The sequence below is a fragment of the Psammomys obesus genome, unplaced genomic scaffold (genome assembly GCF_907164565.1).
Source record: "Psammomys obesus unplaced genomic scaffold, mPsaObe1.curated_primary_1811, whole genome shotgun sequence".
NCBI lineage: Eukaryota > Metazoa > Chordata > Mammalia > Rodentia > Muridae > Psammomys > Psammomys obesus.
In genome coordinates this window covers 29,557,389-29,582,988 of record NW_026587216.1, presented here as the reverse complement: position 1 = coordinate 29,582,988, position 25,600 = coordinate 29,557,389, and the positions used below count along the sequence as shown (strand labels likewise).

At 42.8% G+C, this 25,600-nt stretch overlaps 1 protein-coding gene across 2 annotated transcripts in view; it reads left to right on the top strand.

Annotated features, from left to right (window-relative positions):
• Sgk3 (serum/glucocorticoid regulated kinase family member 3) overlaps positions 1-25,600 on the top strand; it is a 97,436-nt gene that overhangs the window by 43,624 nt on the left and 28,212 nt on the right. Inside the window, exons 1-5 of one of the 2 annotated variants that reach the window (XM_055603168.1) lie at positions 535-562; positions 14,657-14,861; positions 20,857-20,940; positions 23,504-23,576; positions 24,070-24,145. In XM_055603168.1, the coding sequence (XP_055459143.1) occupies positions 14,766-14,861; positions 20,857-20,940; positions 23,504-23,576; positions 24,070-24,145 (329 nt within the window). In that variant the 5' untranslated portion in view covers positions 535-562; positions 14,657-14,765. Of the gene's footprint in view, positions 1-534; positions 563-14,656; positions 14,862-20,856; positions 20,941-23,503; positions 23,577-24,069; positions 24,146-25,600 lie in introns of those variants that run through there. The other variant, XM_055603167.1, reaches the window with a different exon arrangement.

Here is a 25,600-nt window from a genome sequence, read left to right as displayed (position 1 = left end):
TTTCCTTGGTGTTTGGGATGGAAACACCCACCCACCACCAGCACATGCTCTGCCCGTGAACTAAACTACTCTCCCGAACTCAGAAACCCTAAGTTTTTGAGGACTATTCTAAAGGACGATGAAAGGAGAGGCTTTTTGGGATGAGTGTAACCTCATTTCGAGAGTCGGATAGATGCAAAGGTTGTGCTGTTTGGGATGAGTGCTTGCTTTGTTGTATACCATTGCAGAAATGCGTAAAGCACAGCACCCAAAGTAGGTAAGTAGAGAGAGAGAGACCTTCTGAACAACAGCTTGCCACATAGAAACGGAAATGAAGAAACTGGAAGCTGCTTGAAAGCTCTGCACTCAAGAGCAGAGACGAGGAAGATTGCTGAAAGTTCCAGGCCAATCTGAGCTTCACAGTGACTTCAAGGATAGACCTTGTCTCAGAAAATGGCAAAAGGGGAAAAAAATCTGAACCAATAAGTGGCAGAGCTTTGAACTCAGCTCCGCTGATCAACACATTTTCAAACCAAAGGAAGATGGGACTTACTGTTCTTATGTTTGACAGTTTTATGCTGCTGTGAGTATCTTTGCTCAGCAACATCCTGCTTGGTAGTTTAATTGCATGATTCATAATCATTCTTCAGCACCTTTGATTTAAATCACAAGTCTGGGAGCTGCTGCATCAATTATTGCTTTGAGAACAAGATGATTGTCTGAAGCTTTGTGCAAACACGTCCTGGCAGTGTTTTGTTTTTGTTTTTCAAAATGCAGCTCCCTTCTCTGTGTGCAGATGTAAATAAATTGCGCGCATTGACAGTTTTTCACCATGCTGCTTGCTGTTGGGGATGCTTTTTGATTGGGTAGGATATGGTCAGGAATGCTAACCCTGAAATGTGATGTGGCAAGGTAGCTGGTAACTTCAAAAGCCTTCCAGAGTAAAATTATTTTGAGATAGTGATGTGTAAGTTGCTGACTTACCAGCTCTGTGCTTTGCCCACTCCCTCCCCTCTGGATGTTTGTTCAGATGTTTCCTTCTTATTTAAAACTGCATGCAGCCCCACACTTCCTATAATGTATACTTACCTGTTTGTGTAATTACTCAGCTGCTGTCTGCCACTAGAGGGTAAGTTCCATGTGGCTAAGGGTGCTTCCACTCATGTTCCCTGCTGAATCCCCAGTGCCTGGAAAACAGCACTTGGCACAAAAAGCTAGTGGATGTATGGCTTTGAACAGATATTTCCAGCACAATTAATAGCTACTTAGGCTAATGCAGCAACACTTTGCCTTGCCTTGTTGCCCAGGAATAAAACCTCCAGACAAGGTTTAATTCCCTCATACTCCACAGGCAGATAGCTAAGTTTTTCTACCATTTTTTCCAAACAAGCCACTCTAACTGTTGTCAGGCGGTCTTCGTTCCATCTAATTATACCTATAGACCTGCGTGCGGTTGCCTTTTTGAAGTCTTTCACTTCTTCAGAGGGGACCCAGTGTGAGAAGCCAAGGCATTTATCTTCCTCCTACACACTTTTCCAGCGTGTATCTCCCACAGATGAAAACAGCGATCCTAACCTAGGCTTTTAAACTTGAAGTAAGGTTTCAGTGGCAGCGCTTTGTAAAGCCCCAAGGTGAGAGTATCGATTGCTTTGTGATAGTTTTGTTTTTACTAGTGACTTGGCTGCTCTCCTCAGGTGAGCTGGCATTCAGACAGACAGACAGATAGATAGCTGTCCCGTTTGTGCTGAGACCCCTGCTGCCCTTTCAGTTTAGTGTTTAGCCTGCACCCCACCCCTACCCTGCCCCTCCCATGCCACCGTGCCCAGATGCTGGGTGAGTCCAGTTGGCTTGCTCTTTCTCAGAGTTCTGGTGCTAGCTTCCTCAGAAAGTGACCACAGTCTTCCTTGACCTGGGATTCTCTGGGCAGCCTTCTCTTCATCTGTTGCTGCGTCTAGACGGACACGAAGGATCGCATGCAGAATCTCCATGTTTTACTTCCTCAGTTTTCCAGTTACTTTGAAAGGACACAGGCCCGCGTATCTGCTTCATAAGTAAATATGTACTCAAGTTCTAATAGACCTTCCAATCCTTAGAGATGACACTTCACAGCTTGTTTTGGGAGAGTGGGCTTAGAGAGATGGCAGGGAAATTGAGTAGGAAGCAGAAAGACTTGAATATATATAGACAGACTGCACAGAGCAACAGCAGCTTTGGGTTTTCTTGTGGCATGTTATTCCTAAGCCGTGTCTTGTTTTTATATCTCCAGGCACACATAGTGCTGTTTCTCTTTGTTTTCTGAGCTGGATAGGACTGAACATTCCCTTCTTCTGTTTGGCTCTGAGTCCACACAATGTAATTTCTCTCTGTGTCTGTCTCCTCCCCACCCTTAGATATGGTCTCTGTGTAGTCTACGCTGGCCTTGAAGTCACAGCCCTCCCTCCCGCTTCAGCCTCTGAGTGCTGAGATAACAGGTACATGTTCATACCTCTTTCTTAGTTTGTCTTCTTGTATATGTGGGGAAGATACATCCCAGAGTTTTTATTTCATTGGCGCAGTGTGACATACTTGAGTTTATTGGTAAAGCTTATGTTTTTTGTTTGATATCAGCATTTGGTTTAACCAAGTTTTTTTTTTTTTAACTGTACGTTAAAAATGTCCATGTGCATATTCCAATTAAGTCACTGTTTTTATTTCATTTGTGACACTTCTAGATATAAACTTGATTTAAGAGTTTATTCAAGAAGCTGAGATAGGAATATCTGGAGTTTAGGATGACTCTGAGTAAGACCCTGTCTTTTTTTCTTTTTAAAGAAGAACTTCAGACATTTCTGCCATTCAGTTTTGATCTGTTTTTCTGTTGCATACCAAATTGAGCTGTTTTTTTTTTTTTTTTTTTTTTTCCCTGTGTTGGGGAACACATTAGCTTAACTTTGTTCTTGAGTTTGAATACGTAGGCAGACATAGATCTGAATTTCTTTTAATCATTCCTAGAATGAAGCTTGCAGTTACTAATGCAAAAAAAAAAAAAATTACTAAGGAAAGCTATATATAAAGGTCTTAAACTTGGACATTTTAAAACTTTAAGTTAAAATTTTATAGCTTTTGCTAGTGGTGTAGTTAGTAGGTCAGGACTTGAATCATGTATGTAATTTCATTAAATATTATAATTTAAGTATGTAGTTGGTTATATATAATTAGTGTGCTTTGGGGAATGTCTTCAAATGTGATAACAATAAAGCTTGCTTTTAGGAAAAAATTTGAAAGTAAATTACCCAAATCTTCCTTGTTTTTGAGATGCCTTTGTTTAGAATGTTGAGGCGCAGACCTGAGAGACATCCCCACCCTACAGGAAGCGCCATGCAAGGAAATCTGTGTTTCCAGGAAGGGTGTATTAAGATATCACAGCCTAGTGGTGTGTGTAATGAAGGGAACGATGGAGTAAAGAGGGAAACGGTAATGATTCGGATGACTGAGCAAGCAGTGAGGAGGCTCTGGTTACGGGATCATACCAGCCTGCTTTAGCATAGCTCAGATTTACCCACTAGCTATTGTGGCAGGAGCGGGGTAGAGACAGGTTTAGAATGGAAGTCTATCCACTGGTAATGGTTGAGTTTGTGCGCTTTGTGAAGGAGAGAGAGACAGAGAGAAACTCCTGTCTGAAATCTTCCAATGTACACAGTCACAGCCCAGCTCTACTTTCTGCCTCCCACTCTGCTTATGGTCATTGACCTTAAGGTGTGTCCTTGAAGTTCTCTGTGTGAGTATGTGAATGGAAAGGCTTGGAAGAACAGTGCAGCCCCATTGTGACTGGGACCCCAAGACACAATGACCTTGGGAGGTGAGAGGGACAGGGCCCAGCCTTGCCACCCTGTGTGTTCTGAATCAAGTCTGCGGAGAACTTTAGAGCCTTTCTCTGTAGCTGGCAGTTCTGATTCTAGAAAGGAATACAAAAGGCCCTTAGTGGCCACTGTGCCTCCTCACTCATTTCCCCTCCCTACCTGTCCTTAATAGTTTCAGGGAGGACTCACATGGCTTCCCCTGAGGCTGGCTCTTGGACCCTTCTCAAATTGATAGATGCATACTTTTCATTGTGTTGGTTCCAACTGTATCACTTTTCACTATCAAAAATCAGGAGGAATAAAGGTGCCTCTAAGAGAGTATAATTTGGGGAATATTGGGACAGCTCTGTGATTACAGAACAGGGAAAAATAAAAAAGGGGGTGGGAGCAGGCCTTGGAGGAAGGATGTGTTAGCAAGGAAAACAGGAAAGGTTGTAACTGATTCATGCTGTGAGCTCCAGGAAGGGGAGAAGGTTACTATGTATCTTTCATCAGGATCCTGTTAGGTTTTAAAATCTGTTCTGAGGGAACCTAATTTACAGATGGGACAAAGACTTGCTTTGTTTCTGTGGAAGCATTTCAGCCATGGTTGGAGCTAGCATCCTCAGAGGCAGAAGTAAATAAGTAGAGATTTATATACTTCAGTAAACTTTAATAAATAACCAGTTGGTTCGGGGTTAGAATTTCCTGGGAGGGGCCTTTAAGGTAATTTTAAAAGCCACTCATCTTGTTTCTACTTAGAAATCCCCTCCCCTGTCCCTAGTTTTCTAGGTAAATTAGGATATGCTTGTAGTTTTTAAGTCTTGCATTTTCCCTGTGTCAAATTAAGAGGTAGGTACAGAGACCTCCCATTTGTCTCTAACCCTTCCATGTACCCCACCTCCATTATCACCACCCCCAGCATAGCAGTTCACTCGCCAGCTGATGAGCCTATCATAATCACCGGAAGTAATTAGTTTACGTTGAGGTTTCTCTGTTGGTGTACATTGTGTGAGTATGGACAAGTTAGAATGCTATACTCCCATGTTTAGTATCAGATTATACTTTGAAAATCCTCTACTCCACATCTTTCTCTTCCCACCTTGCTGCCCTTGGCAGCCACTGGTCTTTTTATTATCCGGTGGCTCTGCTTTGATTCTAATTTCAGTTAGGTGAGAGCTCACAGAATGGAGCCTTCTCAGACCTGCATCTCTTAGTGATGTGTATTTTAAGATCACCCCCTCATGTCTCTCTCTGGCCTAAGAGCTTGTTTCTTTGTAGCATTGAAGAGTATCCCATTGTCTGTGTATGACAGTTTATTAATCAGCTCACCCACCAAAGGATATCTTGATTGCCTCTAAGTTTGGGCAGTTACGAACAAAGCTATTCTGACATACATTTACAGCGTGTGTGTGTGTGTGTGTATAAAACTTTAACTCTTAGGTTTTTCTTTCTAATAAAGCAGTTAATTAATCTAGCATCCTTTGTTCCCATTTTCTTGTTGCCTGGTGATTCTGCCCCGATCCCTCTGTCTCCTTGGTGTTAGCTTGTGGCCTCCATTTTGGTTCATTTCTGTTTTCGGTTCTGGATGGGCCACACTGGAGCCTCCCGTGGTGTTCTTTGTCGGTCATGGAGCCAACTCTAGCTTGCCCTGAATGTACAGGTGCTGTACTGTGAAAGCAACACACACGTAGAACCCGTGTTCATCACAGAGAGAACACTCTTTATGCTGGGCTGGCTTGACTGTGCCGCCCGTTTGGGGATTTTCAGCTTCCTGGACTTTTTGAGACAGGCTGCCAGTCCTGTCAGTGCCTGGTGGGTGGGTTAGGTCTTTTACAGTAATTCCAGGCATGGCGTGGCCTCCATGCTGCCAGCTAGGGAAAAGGGTTAGGCTTTTGTTGTTGCTGTTGTTAAAGATTTATTTGCATGGCAGTATCTGTGCACATGAGTGTTCAGCAGCCATGGACGCCAGGAGAGGATTTCAGATCTCCTAGAACTTAAGTTATGGGCAGATGAGTGGCCCAGCAGCGATGCTAGGAACTGAGTTCATGTCCTCGGCTAGAGCAGCAGGCACTCTAAATCACTGTGCTTTAGTTTTCATAAGACTCCCATTAGAGTGTCTTCCAAAGTGAATGGGAGTTTCCTTTGGCTCCTTCCTCAGAGCATTTGGTGGTCTAAGTTTTCTGGATATAGTCCATTCTAAAAGACGTGTATCTCCAAAGAAATTGCTTCCTCTCCATTCTTCTTTTCTCTCTCCTTTTTCATTCTCTTTCCCCTGGTGAGGATTGAATACAGGGCCTTGAATGAATAGGTAAGTATCTTATCCCAGCTGTAGCCCTAGAATCTCTTGTTTTAATTTGCATGTCTGTGATGATACGTTATGAAGAATCTTATCTTTTCGTGTGCTTGCATGTTTTTTTTAATTTTAAATTATTTTTATCTGCCTGTGGGTTTGGTTGGGAAAGCAGTTGTATGCCACATTGTACACATGTGGAGGTCAGAGTACAGGTTGTATGAGTTCCACCATGTCAGTCCCAGAAATGGGACTCGAGTCCTGCAGTCATGAGGCTTGGTGGCAAGTCGTGTTGGCCGATGGGAATCTTACTTGATGAAATTGTATGGAAAAGTCTTTGGCCTGTTTTTAAATTGTGTTTTTCTTTTTTAAAATTCTTTTTTAAGTTTCTTTTTTAAAATTTTTTAAGATTAGACACCCCTCGAATGTATTAGGTGACACTCCTTTACTGAATAACTTTGGCAGATACTTTCTTCCCGTCATGGCTTACCTTCTCAGTGTCTTCATACTCATTGGCTGCTGCCTGTGGGGTCGTGTCTACAGAGTCTTCGCCGTATCAGGCCATTCAGGTTTCCAGGTTACATTCTGGGGCTTTTCTAGTTTTGCCTTATATATGCATGGGTTTTCTTTCGTATCCTCTTATTGAGTCTTTTAGCCCTTTTGTTTGGGTATCATTGTTCTCAGTTACCAGTTTCCAGTTCTGTCCTGCTGTAGACATTCATAGAGTTTCCAGCCTTAATCCCGTGCCTTACTGCAACTCTTTGTCCCTGTCTCTTTGCTTTATTTTTTAAGAATGGATACTGACAATTCATGACAGTGTCTGCCTTCAAATAGAGTGTGGTTTGAACCACTCTTTAAGATCCCTGAAGAAATAGGCTTTAAAAGGTGGTGGGGGTAGGTGGGACATGGGGGCTAAGGGAGTATGGGTTTTATATAGCCCAAACTAGGCTCAATGAATGTCCATATCTTTAAGCAGTACTTAGATGAAAAAAATTTAACATAGAGTTTGAGCATTTTTTACAGTAGAGTTTAGCCCATATGTATATAATCTAAGATTAAATCCTTAAAATAAATAAAAGTAAAAAAGATAATCTCCTTTACTGAAAATATCTTGTTGATTTACACTTATTTGTTCTGTTTTGTTTTTTGAGACAGGGTTTCTCTGTGTAGCCTTGGCCGTCCTGGACTAACTTTGTAGACCAAGCTGGCCTTGGACTCATAGCAATCTACCTGTCTCTGCCTCCATGAGTGCTGAGATTAAATGTATGTACCACCACCATCCCCGTTAACAATTATTTTTTAATTTTAATGATTTTGAGAACTTTTTACATACATACAATGTATTTTTCTCATATCCATAGCCTTTTCTCTTCCTCCAGCTTTCCACAGACTTTTCCAAACATATCCTCCTCCTAACTTCATGGGCTTGTTTTGTTTTTAATAATGCACTGATTACAATTAGTGCTACCTAATGCACACTTGAATGTGTCGCTTTCTCCTGGAATGTGGACAGCCAATCAGGGCCATACCACCAAAGAAAAATGATAGTCTCCCAACAGCCATCAGCTGCCAATAGCTCCTCAGCTAAAGGTGTGGGGCCTTATGAGCCCCACCCCCATCCGTGCTGAAATGTTCACTGGCTTGGCCTTGCTCAGGTCTTAACACACGGAACTAGGGCTACTGTGAGTTCATGAGTGCCACAGCCATGTCATGTCCAGAAGGTGGCATTTCATAGCACTCTTCCCCATCCTCCAGCTGCTACATTCTTTTACTCTTCTCCCTCTTTTATGACGTTCCTTTTTGAGCCTTCAGGTAGGGCTTGCTCTGGATGTCCTGTGTAGGGCCGATCATCCAGCAGTCAGTTATCAGTCTTCACTCGTTTTGTTTATTGAGGCAAGCTCTCTCACTTGAACTGGAGCTCATTGAACCTGCTTGTCCAACTAGCCTGCTTGCACTGGGATTGGATCCAGGATTGGATCTGTCTCTGTAGCATGGAGATTTCGTTCAGATCACCGCTCCCTCCTTCATTTGAACAGTGCTGGGCACCCACACTGGGCTCCTCACAGGGAAGTGTATCACCCACAGGTGGTTTCCCCAGCACTGACATTGTAGGGGTAGACCTGTGCCTCATTCCTGACCTCTCCAAGAGTAGGCCACTGAAAATGCCTTCAGCTGTTGCTGAGTTGCTCCCAGGTGAGAGCTGTTACGTAATCCTTCCTGGCTGTTATGTTGCCCTCCTGAGTTAGCTGTGCCTCTTCAGACCTGGCTGGTCTCTTGGCAGTTCTTCTTCCATCTTGGCGGCCATGCCCGTATTGAAGACGAGTGTACAGTAAGCTCAGTTTCCCCGCTGTGACTTGACATCTGATGACTTCGTCTGAGTGGAACCATGTCTCAAGAACACTGCAGAGACCGTCTGCAACCCTGCTACTGTTTTTGTTCTTGTCATTATCTGAAAAGCTAATACCGTTTGAACTTCTTCAAAATTTCCCATTTTTATTTCACAGGGCCAGAGTGGCTTTTCCTGTTCCTTTCCCAGTTTCGTTTGTTTGCTTTAAGAAAAAAAAAAAATTTTTTTTTTGGTCAGTCTTTTTATTCTAGTCTGTTTAGAGTGTGATCAGAGGATGCTTCTTCAGAATTTTAATTGCTTGGCTTTTATGGAATAAATCAGAATTAAATTCATAGTAAAATTAATGTTACTTTTTCCTAATTCTGCTTTGACTACTTAAAGGTAAGTGCATGAAAGACAGGCGTGGGGGCATGCTTCTGTGGGCCTAGCTACTTCGGAGGATGAGGTAGGTGAAATCACTTGAGCTCAGGAGTTCAAGGCAGCACAGCAAAGTCTTGTCTCAAATAAACACTTCACCAGTCTTCTCCTTTGGTTCCTGTAGGACTCTGTAGGGTGTCTGTACATACTGCGGAGAGTGTATGGTAGATGGATAAAAAAAAACAAAACAAAACAAAAACCAGCATCAGAGCATCTTGGTTTAAATCCTAACCGTCCGTTGCCAGTGGAATCTACCACTCTTCCCCACGCACCAACTTGGGCCATCTGGACCGGCCCAGGATCAGTTCTGCCTTTACTATTCCAAGTGGAATGCTGCTGTACATGCATAGTGGTTTGATTTGGTGACTCAGATAGTGCCCTGTTCATTTCCTGTTCCTGTTAGCAGTGTCTTGGCTGTCCACGGAGAGCTGTTTGATCTCTTCTCAGGCTGATTACCAAGGGAACCAGATGGACAGTAGCTGTTGGCAAATGCTAAGGGTCAATAGCTTTCACTCTCCTCTCGATGCTTGTCGGAGACACCGCCAACCATCCTCACCTCCTGCGTCATTTCTAGCTCTGTTGAATGTGACAAGACAGGCTCGGGCTAGGGTACCTTTCATCCTTACAGCACCGCCTTATAGAGTAGATGTCAGGAAAAACTGGCAGCCTTTCTGGGTTTCTCAGTAAGTGGATCTGCACCTCTAGACATGAAGTCTAGGTTGTTTTGCTCATGTCTCAGTGGAAGCGGTGTCGTCTCTCAGGTGAGACAGGACATCCTGTCTCAAAGCAGCGAAGCCCTAGGGAATCTGCTGTATAGTAGATCCTGAGCTTCTGTGGCACTTTCCTCCCATCCTCTGTTTCTGGGGCTTACTGTTTGCTATTTCTTGTTTACTGGAGCCAGTTAAGCTAATGTCATCAATGTGGTGGCCTGTGAGTCAGCATGATCTCCGTCTCCTAGAGCAGAGATTCTCAACCTTCCTAATGCTTCGACCCTTATATCCGGCCCCTCGTGTTGTGGTGACCTCCAACTATAAAGTTATTTTCATTGCTACTTCATAACTAGTTTTGCTGTTGTAAGGAATCTGATAGGCAGGATATCTATGCCCCTGAGAAAGGCTTGTCCAACCCCCAAAGGGACTGGGACTCACAGGTTGGGAGCTGCTGCTCTAGTCTGGACCGTATCCTGGCAACATGGCAGATGTAGCTCTGCGGTGTGACCGTGAGCGGTAGGCACTGCTGTTTCTGTCACGTGAGAGCAGGCTGAGTCTCGTCTCCACTGCTACTGCTAGAAAAGACACCGTTTCCCAGCTCCTGAGCTGTATACTTGCTATCAGGGAATACCGTAACAGTCACCATCCCAACATATGGGTGGTCTTGCATCTGGAGTTAGTAACACCACCTGGTTAGATTTTGACAACCGTAGTCCTGTCGCAAGATTTTTTTTGGGCTCTGGAATAGTCACACAGTTTAAGTGGAAGTATGATAGGATTCAGCACTCCTGATTCATCAGCTTTTTGGTTTGATTTCGGTTTTTCGAGACAGGGTTTCTCTGTGTAGCCTTGTCTGCCCTGGACTTGATGGTAGACCAAGCTGGCCTTGAACTCACAGAGATCTGCCTGCTCTGCCTCCCCGAGTACACAGCATGCACCACCACCCCCGCTCTTACCAGCTTTTTGATAGTGATACTGATTTCTGAACTCGCAAGGGAGTGTGGGCAGAGTATTTTTTTTTTTTATTACTTTCACTGATTTCTGAACTCGCAAGGGAGTGTGGGCAGAGTATTGTTTTATTACTTTCTTAGTGTGAACAGAATAGTTTTGATCCTAAGGGTTGTAGGCCAGGAATCAAATGGGTAGTAGCTGCTGACAGACTGGAAGGTCAGAAACTCTATTCCTCTCTTGATGCTTGTCAGAGGTTTCTGCAGAGCTGTTTCTCCCGTAATAGCTTTTCTGGCAGGATGAGGATCCATTGTGGGGACTTGGCTAGTTACTCATAAATATGTATATCTAACTATCTCTCTATATATATATATTTCTATCTGTGTGTGTATGAGTAACTATATATAACTATATGTGTAGTTAATACATATATATGTTTCTAGTAAAATTCTAGGACAAGGGAAACAGACACAAAGTAAATCTGTGGTTCTGTTGGACCCACTGAGATTCTAGGACCAACATTATGTTTTGCACCGTCTTTAGGAGCCCCGTTCTGACTAATGGAACACATTTTGGGTCCACAGAAATTAGTGTCACTTCAGAGGTGGTGTCCAGTAACCTTTGGAAGGGTTTTGTATTTACTTTCTACAGTGGATATCCACTCTGAGGTGGCTGCAGATCATTTTCAGGAAAGGCCTTGAAGAAAAATCAGCAGTATGTGCTCACGGTCTTTCAGTGGGGGCACAGTAATTCTGCATCGAATTCAGTGTGTTCTCAGTTGGTCTTGTACTTCCTTGTAAGCTCAGTTGGGTTGTATGATAATAAAGAACAATGAAAACACAAGTGAGTGGAATTGGCATATCCTTGGAAACAACTTGAAAGAAAGGGTCACATGAAGTATGGGGCGAGGAGGCATTAGAGGTCTGGATGTTCGTCCCTAGAGGAGTTCAGGTAGCTTCACTGAGCTGGGAGGTTCACTGGAAGTGGAGGCCATCACTCAGTGCCTCACTCATGCTTCCTAAATGTTTGCTTTCATCACCCAGAATCTGCTTTCCAACGCGTGCCCTTATGTTAGTATCTATGACTACACGGTTGCATGTTTGATTGCTCTTCACCAGTCACTATTAAATTCTGCCCTTTTTCTTAGTCCTGTGTGCTGGCAGCTATAAGAAATGGAGACTCCACAAAGCAGCCATGTTCACCTAGACCTTTGTCATGTGCGGCCCTTCAAGGACATCTGGAAGTAACCCCAGCCCTTGTTAGAATCTCTGAAGTTAGCGTTCTCATTGACCACTTCAATTTCTAGCACTGTGCCATCTATCTGCACCCATCCTGTGACACCTGGCATGTCTCTGTACCATCCTCTCCCTCCATAGAAGGGCTGTCACTTATTAATGTGTTCCAATTTTTTATATCTTTCTTCCCTTTTTCTAAAAGTAGATTCTTTTAGCATACAATCTGTTAAAGTTTCCCTTTTCTCTTCTCTTCCCATTTCCTCCCCACCTCTCCTATCCAAATCCACTCCCTTTCTGTCTTTCATTAGAAAAGAATGGGCTTCTAAGAGATAACGACCAAACATAACAAAATAAAACAAAAACCATCACTCGGAGTTGGACAAGGCAAATCAACAGAAGGAAAAGAGCCCAAGAGAAATCACAAGAATCAGAGACTTACTCGTTCATATACTCAGGAGTCCCATAAAAATGTTAAACTGAGAGCTTTGTATAATATATATGCAGAGGACCTGGTGCAGACCTGTGTGGGCCCTGCGCTTGCTCCTTCAGTCTCAGCTCATAGGAGCTTTGCTCAGTGATTTAGAGGACCTTGTTCTCCTGGTGTCTTCTTTCCCTTCTGCCTTCTGCCTTCTCTTCTGTGGGGTTCCCTGAGCTCTGAGAGGAGGGATTTGATGGAGATATTCCATTTAGAGCTGTGTGTCCCAAGGTCTCTCTTTCTTTCTAACTGCTTATCTGGCTGTGGGTCTCTGTGTTCCTATCTACTGCAGGAGGAAGCCTCCTTGATAATGGCTGAACAAGGCACTGATCTGTGAATGTAGCAGAATATCATTAGGAGTCATTTTATCACCACCTCTTTGTCCTTTTGTCTCTCTCTCTCTCTCTCTCTCTGTGTGTGTGTGTGTGTGTATGTGTGTCTAGTATTTGGTTTTACCCTAAGTCTCTGGGTTATCTAGTAACTAGTTCTTGGTTAACCAAGCCACGTTAGGTATGGGTTCTGTCTCGTGGAGTAAGCCTTAAGTCAGAGCACACATTGGTTGGTTACTTACACACACAAACTTTGTGCCACCATTGCCCTAGCATATTTTGCCAGCAGGACAGTTTGAAAATCAAAGGCTTTGTGGCTGAATTGGTGTTTACATTTCTGTTTTGGTAGCCTACAGAGTGCTTTTCCATAACAAAGACACTAGAACACGGGTTTGGTTCTATGTAAAAAGCAGCTCACCCTCTCTATGTTCGGTGAGTTGTGTGAGTGTTGTCTTCAGCAGCGGGACCTTGCTCTCCTCAGCTTGAGGAGAGCAACCTGTTGTCTTAGCAAGAGCCTGGGTTGTTCGGGGATTTTCATGGGACCTACTGTCCAACAATTCAAGTGGATGTAACCCAGAACTGGTTCTGGAAACTGTGTTTGGTGACAAGAGATGGCCAGTTGGGACTCCCATTTTCCTCTTTATTTGGGTACTTTATTAGGATCTCCTTCATAAAAATTTAGGAAGTTTCCACTGCACTAAGCTTTTATTTCAGCCCTCAAATGCTCCTCAATAGTAGCTGTCTCTCCCCCTATTCCCTCCCTCAATGCCATCTCCCCTCCACTACCGCAGCCTGATCCTCCTGTTCCCATCTGTCCCATTCCCACCCCAGTCCACCCATAAAATTAATTTAATTTTCCCCAGTCCCTTCTTCTAACCTCTCTGGCTCTACAGATTGTGACTCAGTTATAATTTAATGGCTAACATCCACATGTAAGCGAATACGTGCCATTTTTTTTTTTTTTTAATTAGGTCTGGGTTACTTCACTCAGGGTGATTTTGTTGTTCCATTCATCTGCCTGAAAATTTCACGTTGTCATTTTTTTGTAGCATCTGAGTAATACTCTGTTGTGTAAATCTGTACCATGTCTTCATAACCATTCTTCAGTTGGGATACATCTAGGCTGTTTGCATTTCCTGGCATTCCATTTGGAGTCAAAGTTTTTTAAATCTGTTTCATTCTTCTACCTCCAGTTTGAACAGCACCCTTTGATAAAGATGCTGCCTACCTTCCAATATATTTCTGCCTTTTTTATCAAAGATCAGGTGTCTAGATTTATGTTTGGCTCTTCACTTCGATTCTGTTGACCAACACTTCTGTTTTCATGCTGTTACTGTGCTGTATTTATTACTGTAGCTCTGCAGTACAACTTGAAATCTGGAATGCTGAGAGCTCCAGCAGTTCTCTCACTGTTTAGAATTGTTTCAGTTATCCGAGTTTTGTTTTCTTTTTTTCCTGTGTGTTCCTAGTGGAAGTTTTAAGGTCACTTAGGTATACTGTTAGAGCAAAGAAATACTTTGTTTTTTTCTTAACAATTTGTATCCCCTTGATTTCCTACACTTGTTCTATTGCTTTATCTATGACTTCAGTTAAGGTCCTAAAAAGGTATAGTGTAAACAGTCTTGTCTTGTTCCTGATTTTAGTGAAATTGCTTTGAGTTTCTCTCCTTTTAATTTGGTGTTGGCTACAGGCTTGCTGTACATTGCCTTTATTATGTTTAGGTATGCCTCTTTTATCCCTAACCTCCAGGAGGGGAAGGATTGGATTTTGTCAAAGGCCTTTTCTTCATCCAATGAGATGATCATGTGTTTTTTTTCCTTTCGGCTTGTTTATATGTAGATTACATCTACCCTTTTTCATACGTTGAACCAACTGTACACATTCTGGGATGAGGAAGTGTGTGTGTGTGTGTGTGTGTGAGAGAGAGAGAGAGAAAGAGAGACAGACAGACAGACCGACCTGATATTGGTTCTAGGAATTCTGATCTTCTATAAGAACAGCCAGCTCTCTTGACTGCTGAGCTATTTCTGCAGCTTCATAATACCTTTTTAATTTTTGCTTTTTAAAATTGGTTTTTTAATCTTTTTTTTTTCCTGTTGTTTAAGGTTCCATGATGGAGTTTGAACTTTACGTCAAGAGGTTTCATATTTTGGGTTAGCTCTGCTGAGAACTTTGAAACTTCAGGCCCAGTTTCTGTGTCCTCCAAGACGTTAAATGCAGAGAGATTGTACCATGGATTACAAGGAGAGCTGCCCAAGCGTAAGCATCCCCAGCTCCGATGAGCACAGAGAGAAGAAGAAGAGGTTCACGGTAAGTGTGTAGCAGGAAGCTCCCGAGAGTAAGGACATTGACTGTCTTTACTTCGCCGTGTTCTTTCCTAACCAGGAAGGAGTCTGCTCCTCTCCTCCCTACCTGTCCAGGTTTTACCAAATGGAATGAGCTATTCTCACAAAACTTTAGGCCAGGCAGTGTGGCACATACCTCTAATCCTAGCACTCAGGAGGCAGAGGAAGGTGGATCTCTGAGTTCAAGGCCAGCCTTGTGTATAGTGAGTTTCAACACATCCAGGGCTATACAGAGAAGCCCTTTCTCAAAAAACTACAAAAAAGAAGGAACTCAAAAGCCCTATTGTCAGATGTCTGTGTATAGACATTGTTCCTTTGCACTGTTAGCTGTCAGGTGTTGTAGACTCTTGAAGTCCCTGAGCCCATGTTAAGAACTACCGTCCTCAAATTGCTATAATGCCTTAGGGCATTTATTTCTTTCCACTTCATTTTAAAAATGTTGCTCTCTTTTATGTCTTTTCACTTTAAAGGATCCATTTACTTGGATGTGTAAATGGCATGCTTGTGGCCCCATAAAGGACAAAGTCAGGTGTCCTCGGGTGTCCTTTGTCTGTCTGTGCCCATTCTTTTTTTAATTTAATTTAATTTTATTAATTACACTTTATTCACTGTATCCCCCCCATAAGCCCCTCCCTCCTCCCCTCCCAGTCACACCCTCCCTCCCCCTTCTTCACGAATGCTCTTCCCCAAGTCCACTGATAAGGGAGGTCCTCCTCTCCTTCCTTCTGATCTTAGTTTATCAGATCACATCAGGAGTGGCTGCATTGTCGTCATCTGTGGCCTGGTAAGGCTGCTCCCCCCTCAGGGGGAGGTGATCAAAGAGCAGGACAATCAGATTATGTCAGAGGCAGTTCTTCCCATTACTATGGAACCCACTTGACACTACGCTGCCATGGGCTACATCTGTGCAGGGGTTCTAGGTTATCTCCATGCATGGTACTTGGTTGGAGTATGAGTCTTTGGGAAGACCCCTGTGTTCAAATTTTCTGGTTCTGTTACTCAGCTTGTGGGGTTCCTGTCCTTTCCAGATCTTACTTTTCCCATTTCTTACATAAGATTCCATGCACTCTGCCCAACAGTTGGCCATAAAGTCTCAGTGTCTGCTTTGATAGTCTGCAGGGCAGAGCCTTTCAGAGGCCCTCTGTGGCAGGTTCCTAGGTTGTTTCCTGTTTTCTTCTTCTTCTGATATCCATCCTCTTTGCCTTTTGGGATGGGATTGAGCATTTTAGTCAGGGTCCTCTCTCTTAATTAGTTTCTTTACATGTATAGATTTTAGTAGGTTTATCCTATGTTATATGTCTATATGATTGAGTATATACCATGTGTGTCTTTCTGCTTCTGGGACAGCTCACTCAGGATGATCCTTTCCAGGTCCCACCATTTACCTGCAAATTTCATGATTTCCTTATTTTTCGTTGCAGAGTAATACTCCATTGTGTAAATGTACCACAATTTCTGCATCCATTCTTCAGTTGAGGGGCATCTGGGCTGTTTCCAGCTTCTGGCTATTACAAATAAAGCTGCTACAAACATGGTTAAGCAAATGTCCTTATTGTGTACTTGAGCCTCTTTTGGATATATGCCTAGGAGTGGTATGGCTGGATCTTGAGGAAGCGCTATTCCTAGTTGTCTGAGAAAGCGCCAGATTGATTTCCAGAGTGGTTGTACAAGTTTACATTCCCACTAGCAGTGGAGGAGGGCTCCTCTTTCTCCACAACCTCCCCAGCATGTGTTGTCGCTTTTTTTTTTAATGATTTTATTTTATGTACCAGTGCTCTATCTGCAGGTACAGCTGCATGTGGGAAGAGAGCAGTATAGGGCATAGATGTTTGTGAGCCACCACGTGGTTTCTGAGATCGAACTCAGGACCTCTGGGAGAACAGACAATGCACTTAACCGCTGAGCCATCTCTCCAGCCCACCCACCCCCCCATTCTTTTGAGGCAGGGTCTCTCTTTGAATCTGAGGCTCATGTTTTCTTTGTTACTAACAGCCCAAAACTCAAAAGCAAACCCCTATCTCTGCCTTTCCTCAGAGCTTGGATTACAGATGTGTGCTGAACACACAGCCTCTTACAAAGCTCTAGGATCCAAACTCTGTCTTCACGATTGCACAACCAGTCTTTTGAAAATTCGTGTACATATTGATGTTTTGCATCCATGTGTGTCTGTGTACAAACTCTGTTAAGTGCCCTCAGAAACCAGAAAAGGATACCCTGGAACTGGAGTTACATATGGTTGATAAGCTGTCGTGTGGGTGCTAGGACCCATATCTGGGTCCTCTAGAAGAGCCTCCAGTGCTGAGCCATCTCTCCAGCCCTACAAGAGGTCATCGTAACTCTGAGCTGTCCCTCCAGCTGAGAACAGGCGTGTCCCTATTAGAAGAGTGAAACTGACTATTATGTTCAGGTTCAATACTCGAGTCAGTATATATGGAGATTTCCTGCCCTTCTCCTTAAGATGTTCTCGGGTCTGTTCTTGCTTAGAAGTCCCTGACTCCTGTGTAGTGTCAGGAAATTTGTTTGACTTTAGCTCTGTTTATCACTTAATTTCATCCAGGTAAAAAATGCCCCACTCCATCATCTTACTTGAACACACAGTCTTACCAGGGTTGACATTTTGGTTTATGGGAAGAAGGATGTCCACTTCTGAGCGTGTGTCATCCCTGTGTCTGTACATCTGTGATGTTCCAGCTGTTGACTGTCCATTGTCCATTCTAAGCCTGTCTATGGCTGATGTGCCACAGCCTGGACCTCTCTCTTTCTCTCTCTCTCTCTCTCTCTCTCTCGGCTTTTCAAGACGGGTTTTTCTGTGTAGCCTTGGCTGTCCTGGACTTGCTCTGTAGACCAGGCTGTCCTCAAACTTACAGTGATCTGCCTGCCTCTGCCTCCCTGAGTGCTGGGATTAATGGTGTGCGCCATCTCATCCAGCTTCAGCCTGAACTTCCCATGTTTCTGCAGGCCTCGGCCCCCGCTGGGCCGACCAGAGAACACCTTCTGCTGGTGTGACTGGGTCTCACAGGGTGTGCTGCTAACACGGTGCCTTTGTTCTCAGTATTGCTTACCAGCCCCCTTCTGGGCCACCACTGATCGGCAGTGCAGGTCACTGGATCCTTACCAGCTAAGCCCTGTGACAGTGACTCTCAGCCAAATTCATGTTCACACGGGAGTTAAGAGGCGCTGAAGTGTTACACCAACCGCTGTACTCTTCTCTGTTGGTTTGTAGAGGCGGCCCCAAATGGTAGCGCCCGCAGCATTCAAATGTAGAACCACGAAACAGTTCACTGGCTCCGTTTTCCCTTCCTCACCTCCCATCAAGCTTACACACACACACACACACACACCTCGCTACATTTACACAAATAGAGAGGTCAGAGTGTGTATCTGGTTGTTTATCTCTCCCTAGCCTCTATGTTGCAGAAGTGTGTATATCTGTCACATGTGTGCTTGCCAATATACATGTATAAGCAATTTTTTTTTTTTTTTTTTTTTTTTTTTTTTTTTTAGCAATTTCACCTTGAAGGTTAGCAAAGGGCTGTTGTATCTAGGGTAAAATACTGGAGTGTACATAGCTTTTTTTTTCCTTTACTCCTGGTTCTTACCTTTGGGCCATTCTGTCCTTCAGGAACTTCAAGTTCCCTCCCACCAAGTTTGGCAGCGTGGACAAGATTAACCTAAGTGTACTTTGCTCTTTTCAAGGAGAGATACTTTGATACATTCTGTGAAAGAGTCAGGAAGGCCTTTACCAGGACCCTGGCCCTGATACTCTCCTGCTATGCCCTGGTTGTTCAGAGCCTCTATGCAAGTCATCTTGTTCATATACTTCCTTCAGATGCCGGAATGGTTTCTGAGTTGAAGCTGTGTGTGTATGTTTGTACTTAAAAAACAAAACAGCACCTTCGCACCTCACCCTACCACTTCCATTCTCTGTCCCTCTTACCTTACTTAATTTTTAATAGCCATTTTCACTACCTAGTCTATTTTGTCTTTTTATGTGGACCTTGCCTACCAAAATGTAAGGTCCTTTGAGGAAGGCCTTACCTAATACCAGACCCTTAAGTAGACGTAGTGTAGACTTAATGAGAATTGTCTGTCTGGAGAGATGGCTCGGAGGTTACGAGCACTGGCAGCTTCTCCATGGGACCTGGCTTCAGTTCCCAGCACCAAACCAACATGGTACCCCACAGCCATCTTCCACTCCAGCCCCTGAAGATCTAGTGGCCCCGAGGGCCCTGCACATGGTGCGCAGGTACACCTACAGGCATTCTTAGATGTAAAATAAAATCTTAGAAAATATCTTTTTAATTTGAAAGGTTTGCAGTTTTTGCCTGTTTGTGATTTGTTGTTGTTAGTGTTGGAGCTTATTTGAGTCTGTGTATGTGTATGTCTGTGTGTGTCTGTGTGTGTGTTTGCTGCAGAGAGTCTCTGTCCTAGAACCTAGGCTAGGCTATGGTCTTGGCTGTAGCTGGGTGGCCAGGGGAGCCCATCTCCCTCCTCGGCATATTCACCAGGAAATGGGTACAGGGTTTTAAGACGCGCACGGTCACGCAGACCTAGTTTTGTCCTTCGTGCCTGTGCTGCTTCCGTCTCCCAATCGGGAGACCCCACAGTCTAGTCTTAGTCACTTGGCTGATCTGTGGGTCTCCTCATTTCTGACGTGCAGTGAATAAAGGGGTGTCCGTGGTTATTCTCCAAAAGTACAAGTTTCATGACATCCCGAGTGTATTTCACAGCATGAACTAACAGTTGGCGTAGAGCAGCCCCTCTGACTCCTCAGCGTCTGCAGCTCAAGGTGCCTAAGCTGACCCAGCACTTGCCAGCTGCCTGGTACCAGCGGCTTTGCCTTGCCTCCAGTGAGCTTTCATCACTCCTCTCATAGAAGGCTGGAGCTTTATACGGCTTTATGTCCCAGGGCCCTGCCAGCGTGACCGTTCATACGGTGTGCGTCACGAAGTATTAGAGCCTTGCCTTCCTCACAGCCTCATTTCATACGAACTTTAAATGTGAACTACTCACCTTTTGGAGGAAAGGATCATTTGTACACATTTGTGTGGCCGTCTGAGATGAACCTAGTTTTTCTGACACTAGGAGAATGTGGACACACATTTACTGAATCAACTCATAACCAGTTACCACTATAAAAATTGGATTTGTAACCCAAGCCCTTCATCAGCCACCCGTGTTTATATCCTATGCTTACTGTTCCATCCTTGCTAGAAACGATAGCATCTTTTTTTTCTCATAGTTCATTACAATATGTGGAGTTGTTTTCTGAGGCTATCTTTGGGCTGGATTATGAAAGTTAATTCTGTACCTGTGGATGATTTAATGCCAGTTCTCATATGTTGGGGGAGGGGTGATACATAAAGGTTTTTAGTTGAAGTTTTATATCTTTTTTGATTAAGTAAATCAACTTTTTGACTGGCATTTTCTCACATCTAGTAAGGGATATAATTCTGTTTGCTTCATAGGATTGATGGTTATAATTCAGTGAGGTTGTCTATGAAGATATTAGACACATTTGTAATATAGAATTAGAAAAATGTAAGGATGCAGTTATTATTTGAAAACTACTGTGTGAAAGCTGATCTGGGAATAAGAAGTCAAATACTGTCTTCTTGAGTTACTTGTGATGTTCTAATCGGGATTTAAAAAAAAAACTATCAGCTTATAGTTCACACTAATGTGTGTGTGTATGTGTTTGTTTAAAGCTTGTTACAAAGAAGTTGTGTACATAAAATTTTAAATGCAGATGTTAAATTACCCAAAAGTAAAGAATAGTTAACATTGCTAGACAAAAAAGATTTTAGAAGATGAAATACTGTGCTTTATTTGATATGTGTTTTCTTATAGTGGAGAGTTATATGAACAGTTATCAGTTTTGTGAACTTTAAGACAGTTTTTATGTATGGCATCTTTGTAGTCCATGTTTGTTAAACTATATCTTTTTTTTGTTTCTACAGGTTTATAAAGTTCTGGTCTCTGTGGGCAGAAGCGAATGGTTTGTCTTCAGGAGATACGCAGAATTCGACAAACTTTACAATTCTGTAAGAGACTACATCATTCCTGTCTAAAGCAAAACACTAAATCCATGAGCTGAAGGTGTATTTGAATGAGTAAATAAACACGTTACCAAGCAAAAGAGGGAAAAGGGATTCTTCAGAGGCATCTTACCTTACAATCTTTATGTGAAATGTGGAAAGACAGGACAATTCCTTACAGACATTGAGGGTGAGAAAAGAGATAAAGAGCTCAAGGACAGTTCAGTGTCCAATGACATTAGGCACAAGTCCATTATGCCAAGTAATAATGGTATTCCTCAAGGCAGTTCTGGTTAAAATCTTCAGCTCTATGCTGTAGATCTGAAAGCATCAGCTGTACACTCCTTTTCTGTGACATTATTTTTTTCCATTAATTAATTTATTCACTTTACATCCTGACCACAGCCCATTTCCCTCTTCTCCTCCCAGACTCCCCCTCACACCTCCCTCCTCCCATTTTTCCTTCTCTTCTCCTCAGAAAAGTGAAAATCCCCCTCCCCAAAGATACCAACCTGCCCTGACACATCAAGTCACAGCAGAGCTAGGCACAGCCTCTCCCACTGAGGCAGCTAGGGGGAGGGATCCAATGGTGGGCAACAGAGTCAGAGAAAGCCCCCATTCCAGTAGTTAGGGCACCCATGTGAAAAACAAGCTGCCCTTCTGCTACATATGTGCAGGGGACTAGGTCCAGCCTATGCGTGAAGATTGCCGACTTTCTACAGGAGTTTGATGTCTAAGAGACCATTAACTAAGTCAGGAGTTTGATGTCTAAGAGATCATTAACTAAGTAACTGAAGCCATTTTTATTCATAATCTGACTAGTGAGTAGTGTACAATCCAGTGCATACAGTTGCACATGTTTTTTTAATATGTTTTATTTAATTTTATTTTACATGCATTAGTGTGAAGGAGTCATATTCCTTGGAATTTGTTTTACAGACAGTTGTAAGCTGCCATGTGGGTGCTGGGAATTGAACCCAGCTCCTTTGGAAGAGCAGACAGTGCTCTTAACCACTGAGCCATCTCTCCAGCCTCTGCACATAGTTTTTAACATATGCAGTGAGGTACCAGGGTCCTTGCAGGCATCAGGCCGGGTTCTGCCAGGTGCTGATGTTGGTAGACCAGCAGTGGCTCTTGTAGGAGTCTGGGTTAGAACAGCTCTGAGGTCCCAAGCTTTTTTTCAGTTAGGGGTAACAAAGGAGTAAACAAAACTCAGTCGTGCCTTCCGGTGCATTTAATGAGTGGATCACTAGGCATCTCTAGAAAAATTCCGTTTATACTCAGAAAGGTAATTCTTTATTTCTTAACTCTGTCTCTTGATTTTAAAATACGTAAATCTTGGGGCTGGGAAGGTAGCCCTTGCTGCTCTTGAAAAGGGTCCTCACGGGTGGCTCACAACCACCTTGAACTCCTTTTGAGGGTTTTCAGTATCTTCTCTGCCCACAGTGCACATACAAAGTCGCATACACGTCCACATTAATAAAGTTTGAAAAAAATAGGTGAATTTGAAGTAAAATATGAAGGCTGTCATTTTTAAGATTTTTCAAAAATATATTAAAGAAGTTAGGGTTATCTCAGCTAAGAGACAAACTGTTTCCCAAGTGGATTGGAATGATTAAAGTAGATTAAATTTAAGCCATTGCCTTAAATATTACCACTCAGGGACAGTGCTTACTGTTCTCTGTTCTTGATGTTTCATTAAAGCTTATGTAATTGAATTTCCCCTTCATTGTTTTACATACTGCTTAACAAAGGATTTCAAGGTAGTGACTGTAAGCGAAATTACAGTTTTAGAGATAAATAGCAGCCAGTAACAGCGGTGCTAGCCTTTGTGATGTTTTTAGGAGTTTTTAAAAATTATTTTTTAGAGCTGGCTGAGCACTGACCTGTTGTCTCTCCTTACATCCCTGAATGACCATCTCTCCACGTTTCTCCCACTTTTTTACATTTTCATCTTTTTATTTGATAATTTTGTCCTTCTTACAGCTGTTTCAAATTCTGCCTCTTGTCACCACAGAAAACAGTATTCACCGTATTATTTAAAACTACAGAAAAAAGGCTGAACATGACCTGTTGTGTGTGTGTGTGTGTGTGTGTGTGTGTGTGTGTGTGTGTTGAGAGTATTGAAAGCAAACATAATTCACTTTCTCTGAAAATTGTTATTTATCTGTTGCTGTAGATCTCAAAGAGGACATTTCTTGAGGTAAAAGTTGGGTAGTACCTGCAAAACCCAGATACATTGTTCAGTCTAAATGCTTACTGAACGGGGAACTGCACAACAAAATCTGAAAGATGCTCAAGTAGCTGATCCTCATTTTACAGACACAAACAACATCCCCTCAACCCCCCCCCCCCCAGGCCCAGAAATGTTAAATAACTATCCAAGGCCACAAAGACACTAAATAGTTTCCTGGGATAAAATAAGATGGTTACTCAGCCTGTGGCCTTTTATTCATAGGTATTAGTATTGTATCATCATACTATGAATAATTTTCCTTAAGATCATATTGTGTTGTGCAGACACAAACAACTTCAGAAATTAACTCACGAAATGTTTTTTAAAATTCAGTTGAAGAAACAGTTCCCTGCTATGGCTCTGAAGATACCTGCCAAGAGAATATTCGGTGATAATTTTGATCCAGGTAAGCGAAAGCTTCGCAGTCTTAACTCTGAGTTCCGGTTGAAGTAAGAAGTAGGTTGTGTGTTCACTGAAGAATATAGTCGTTCAGAACTTTGCTTTTTTTGAGATAGAATCTTGCTGGGTAGCTTGGGCTGGCCTTAAATACATGATCCTCCTGTCTCAGCCTCCGGCATGCACTGCTGCTTCACCTGTTTATTCCCTGGGGTCTATGATACAGGATCTGCTTCACTGCTGAGAAGATACGTAAGCGATGCGCTAAGGATAGATAGCAAATGGTTCTTCAGTAAGAGGCAACTTTCAGCGTCATGATACTTAAGAGCAAAAGTGCTCTGGCACTAGCTCTCTCCTGCCTCCAGCAGTGAAGCTGTGGTTCTCTTCTGAAGCAGCTCCTCAGCCACAGCTTACTGCCTTGTGCTTGTGTCTTCTCCCATCAGTGTTCCGTGAGAGTTCTGTAGGCTGACAGAAATGACTGCTGCTGTACCTCTCTCTTTCAGACTTTATTAAACAAAGAAGAGCAGGACTGAATGAGTTCATCCAGAACTTAGTCAGATACCCAGAGCTTTATAATCAGTAAGTACTTTCTTTTTGCTCTCAAGAGACAAGTGAGGCCAAACCCACGAGTGTTGACTAAGCCTTCTGAGTTTTGTGAAATGTGATTGATTGTGAAATCGGCATAGAACATGTTCCGATGTTCTCTGTCCACTTGACTTTTCCTTCCTTTCATCCTTGTATAATGTCTTAGAGAGGTTTCTGCTGTTGTGAAAAGCCACTTGGAGAGGAAAGGGTTTATTTCATTCTACAGCTCTCAGGTCTCGCTCCTCACTGAGGGAAGTCAGGGCAGGAACTGAAACAAGCCATGGTGGAATGCTGCTTCCTGGCTTGCTCTTCAAGGCATAGAAGTTTTATGGATTGCTGCTTAAATAAATTTGTGTTACACAGTTAAAATATCTTGCTAGTTGTTTGATACTTTATTTATTCATCACCTGGAAAAGTACCTCAATATCTATCATGTTCATTAGGATTAAGTCACGTGAGTGTTATCTGTATGTGCCAGAAGTGTAGACAGGTTCACTTGTAACCACCCCAGCCTCGGGCTGTTGCCCTTTCTGCTCCCTCTTCTGAGATGCTCTCCAAGCCATTTGGAGTTGAGCACTCCCTGCACTTACTGTCTGCACTTTGATCACTTGTGACAACAGATTTTGGTTTTGTGTGTGTGTGTGTGTTTGTATACACATACTTTATAAGTGAGTGTTATCAGTTCAGAATAGAAGACATTTCCAGAACAGGATGAACAAATAACCAAGATTATAAACTTCATTCTTAGCTGACATTTTCTTTTTTAATAAAATGAGGCACTTGGTATTTTATGTAGATTTCATCTTTTGTTAACGGAACTTAGTTTTCATTTTAATATCAAATCATCTTAAAATGCTGCATGTAAGAGAGGGAGAAGCCAAATAGCAAGTGTAACACAGGCACTTCCTGTGTGCTTGTTACTGCTGTTAGGGAGACAACACACTTTGAAGTGGCTTCATTAACCTTGGTGGAGCATACGTACAGTCCCATACCTGGGAGGCAGAGGCAGGAGGATAAGAAGGTCAAGGCCAGCTTGGACTGTATTAGACCCTTTCACAACTTCCCCTTGACCCAAATAGATTCATTTTGACAGGAAAAAGTATTTTTTAAAATAACTTAATGGAAATGTGATTTTAAATTATGTGTGTTAACTGGAATAGTCTTTTTTTTTTCTCTGACCTTTGCATGAAAAGGGGGGGGGGGGGAGGCGGAGTGGAACATATTGCCAGTAAACGATGGATCCCAAAGCAAAACAGTTGTATGTTTGACTAAAATCCTAAACTAGTAAGTAAAACAAAAAAACAAAAATACACAGAATTTTGCCATGATAAAGGATAATAGATAAATATACTGAAAGAAAGCCAGTGCAAACAATACACACTGAAACAAAAGGAAAGCGTGGGGCTGGAGACATGGCTCAGTGCTTTGGAGGACTTGCTGTCCTTCAGA